The sequence below is a fragment of the Wolffia australiana genome, chromosome 19, assembly GCF_029677425.1.
Source record: "Wolffia australiana isolate 7733 chromosome 19, ASM2967742v1".
Taxonomy (NCBI): domain Eukaryota; kingdom Viridiplantae; phylum Streptophyta; class Magnoliopsida; order Alismatales; family Araceae; genus Wolffia; species Wolffia australiana.
In genome coordinates, this window is record NC_135853.1 from 7030341 (window position 1) to 7034311 (window position 3971).

At 37.6% G+C, this 3971-nt stretch overlaps 1 protein-coding gene across 1 annotated transcript; it reads left to right on the forward strand.

Moving 5' to 3' along the window:
* The first annotated feature begins 574 nt into the window (after positions 1 to 574).
* NET3C (Kinase interacting (KIP1-like) family protein) lies at positions 575 to 3733 on the forward strand. Its single transcript, XM_078590817.1, has 3 exons — positions 575 to 851; positions 1301 to 1433; positions 2858 to 3733. Exons 2-3 carry the CDS (start codon positions 1331 to 1333, stop codon positions 3475 to 3477), a joined length of 723 nt encoding a protein of 240 aa, XP_078446943.1. The 5' UTR covers positions 575 to 851; positions 1301 to 1330; the 3' UTR covers positions 3478 to 3733.
* Positions 3734 to 3971: the final 238 nt, after the last annotated feature.

Below are 3971 nucleotides of genomic sequence, written 5' to 3' on the forward strand. Positions count from 1 at the left end.
ATCCATCATTAATTGAGTATCAAGTGAATATCAAGAGTTAAGAAAGAACAAATCCAGTAAACCAAATAAAAATTTGATGAGTTGTAATATCACTTCATTTTATATTTAACTGCCACGTGAATCTCTCAAGAGTAACAATAGTCACAAAGCTGTTTGGCTACTGAAATATCTAGAATAGGGAGAGACGTCAAGATTCAATTCAAGAAATGTGACATTTGTCTAAATATCACATCATTTTCTCCCATATTATTTTTTGACTACCAACCAACCGCTTAATCTAATTAGGGTCATTTAGGGGCCAACCCTAAAGTATGAGTGATATTCATTTAAACCTTTAACTTACTTTGATTTAATGTCTTCTTCCTTTCTTGATACCCTTTCATGACCAATTAATTTCCAATCAAAGACACTTCTTTTATCATTTAAGTGACCAATTTACTCATTTTATAGGAATTTGTTAATTCAAAGTCATTGTTCTTCTCTTCCAAACAAGTCGACCGTTGAAGTGGGACCCACAGGGACCACCGTATGACTTCTTCAGAGGTTAAAATAAAAAAAGAAATCTGCGGCGTTTTAAGGAAAGAGAGATTTTTGAACGAGCGATCTGTCTGGGATAAGCTCCAATTTTCGAATGAGGCAGTGCCCATGAAGAAGACAATCAAGAGATGGGCGATTTTGGTGGATAGCCGAGTAAATGCTTCAAATCGAGAAGGTTTTCTTGCCGTTTTTTGAATGAATTTGGTGGGCGGGATGGAAGAAAGTTTCCCCGCGGGCCTCTGTATTTGAATTTTCGCTCTTTGCTCATTTTCAACATCCAAAGCGGTTCGGTATCAAGATCGTCTTCTCAGGAGGTAAGCCTGCCTTGCTCTGTACCCTTGATTCTTCTATGGATTTTTCTTCCAAGTTGAAACTGTTGGAAATTGTGGGATTTCTGGTTTATGAGCAGTGTGTTTTCTTTTTTTGTGTTCCTCAACCCTCTTTTTCAAATGGGTCTTCTCGTCCGAGGTCGTCGGATCTTGGGATTTTAGTAAAATTGACCGCTGAAACGAGTTTGAAACTGCTTCAAGAAACCCTAGGAAAGTCACCCTTCGCATTCATTCCAAAATTTGTGATTATGGGATGTTATCATTGACCAGGAGAGCCCAAAAAATTCGCCAAACCTAAGTTTCTTACATTTATTTGCCGTCGATGAGGATTGTTGTCTTCGGCCGTTCAATATCTTCCGTTATTCGATCGGTGGATGGAAGAGTAGTTAAATTTATACTTGGTTAATTAAGCCTGCTGGTGGTTTTCATACTAGGTGCAAGGAACTTGCTTCTCTGGATTGAAGATGTTTCTGCAAGTAAAACAGTCTAAGTTATCACACTCTTGGTGGTTCGAAAGTCACAAGAGCAGCCCTCGAAGCTCTCCATGGCTGGCATCGACACTTGAAGGTTATTATTTCCTGGTGACAAACTCAAATAGAACTGTTTCATTTGTTTATGTTCTCTGTACACGAATGACGACTTTGTGATGGTAAAACCAAATCTCCAAGATTGAGATTTATATCTGTTTTTAGGAAGTGAGTAAAACTTAAAGATTTTGATGAGGTGTCTGAATTGGGAAATCATGTTTATTAAACTATTTGTATGCACGGATTCGAAAAGCATTAGCTTGTTCCTGCGAATGAAATATTTGCCTTATAACCTTTAAAGATGATTCTGGTTATGCTCCTCACATTCATCGCTAGTTTCATATTGGTCTTTTTTTTGTTTCGTTGCCATTAAATGTCCGGTGAAGCACATCTTTCCAAAATCATAATACAAATTTTATTGATGAGCTTCCTGATAACGATTATGTCCTGAGGTATAAATACTACGGATGGACTTTCTTACTTATTAGGACCTCGTTTTTCTTACTATTTTCCAGATATTCCGGCATATAGGAACATAACCCTGCCGATGTCTTTTTATCAGTATTCGTGCTTATTATGTGTCAAAGAGAAGATTTTTATACCCTATGAAGTCTAGACGTCCCTTGAGTGTACTTATTTTGAACAAAAACCGTTTCTTTCAACTGACAGATGTAGGTTACATGTCAGGAAATGGTTTTTGTGCCAAGACCAGTAATTTTGAGCAAAACCTAATTCGTTGAATTGACCGGTGTAGATGCCTGTCACCAAATAGTTTTTGTAACCAGACCAGTTAATTTGAATAAAACCCGTTTCTTTTAATTGACCGATGTTGATACCTGCCACCGAATTGTTTTTGTACCCAGACCAGTCATTGTGAACGAAACCCTTTTGTTTGAATTAATAGTTGTAGATATCCGGCCAGAATATGTATATTTTTTTGCTCCCAGACCAATAATTTTGAACGAAACCTGTTTTCTTTGAGGTGACTATTGTAGATATCCTGCCAGGAAATAGCTTTGTACCGGACCCGCAATTTGAACAAAACCTGTTTCTTTGAACTGATAGTTTTAAAAATGCTATGTCCTCCCAGGCAAGCGAATTGATTTTATATCCAATCCCGTAAAGCTAAACATAACCCTTTTTTGAAGTGACAGATGAATATATCCTGCCAGCAATTATTTTTGTACTCAAACCACTTTTTTTACACGAAGCATATTTCGTTGAATTGACAGTTATAGATCTCCCCCCAGTAACTAATATGGATACCAAAAAAAATTGAACTTTTGAACAAAACATGTTTCTTTGAGTTGATAGATGTAGATATCCTTCCGGCAAATAACTTTTGTACAGAAATTAATAATTTTTAAAGAAAACCATTCTTTGAATCATCATCTGTAGATATTCTGAGAATAATTTTATGCGTTGTAAGTCACTTTGAACAAACCCAATTCTTTGGTCCAACAGAGCTGGACGACAAGACCAAAGCAATGCTGAAGCTGATCGAGCAGGATGCAGACTCCTTCGCTCAGCGTGCTGAGATGTACTACAAGAAGAGACCCGAGCTCGTCAGCATGGTTGAAGATTTCTACCGGGCTTATCGGTCTCTGGCCGAGAGATTTGATCTGCTAAGGCATGAGACCGCAGCCCGGAGGCGGGCCGATTCTTCATGTTCAAAAAATCTCAAAGAAACGAAGGCTTCATCTTCGTCTTCAAATTGCTCTGAGTCAGAGGAATCTGATGTAGATGACCCAGATCAAGAAGAATGTGATGTTGGCAGCCATAGCAAGGAGAAACTAAAACGAATGGCAGAGCAACTTTGCCGACTGAAAGAAGAGAATGCCGGTCTCAGGGTTGAGCTTCTTGCCAAGGATGAGGAGAAGCGGGAGGTAATTAGGCAGCTTTCTCTCTCTATAAACATTTTGAAGGAGGAAAATTCAGACATGAGAGTGCTAATCAAGGAATCCAGGAACAAAGGCCCATTGGAATTCAAGAAACCTTTGGTTCAAGAAACATTCTTGTCCAGATATTTTGGCTCTTTGAGTATTGGAAACTTTGGTGGGAATCGGAATTCTTTCTCTCTCTAGAAACATGTTGAAGGATGATACTGAACAGAGGGCAATTTGGAGTTCAAGGACGTTTTGATACAAGAAACCTTATTAACGAGGTATTTCAGCTCTTGGAATATTAGGAGGTTTGGAAATGGAAGGATGAAACGTCAAGAATACAGAACACTCTAGGATTCCTGAAGGCTCTTATCTAGTTATATCTGATCTTTGAATCTTTTGTGTAGAACACTCTTGAAATTAAAGTTATTATAAATTATCAGTTTGTTTTCAGTTATATTTTTCTTATTTACACCTGTAGAGGCGAGCCTACAAAATCACATTCTTCTTTTACTGAAAATCATCTTTGGCACTTCTGGCCGATCAGTATTTCAAGGGGAAAATGATTTTCCTTCAAAGTTAAAATGTTCTTTTTGGTTTTCCTCAAAAACTTCAACTTTAATGGGAAACTTCAAATTATTCCTTTTTTTGTGAATAATTTGAACTTGATTTAGAAATCACAATGGCGGTAGATA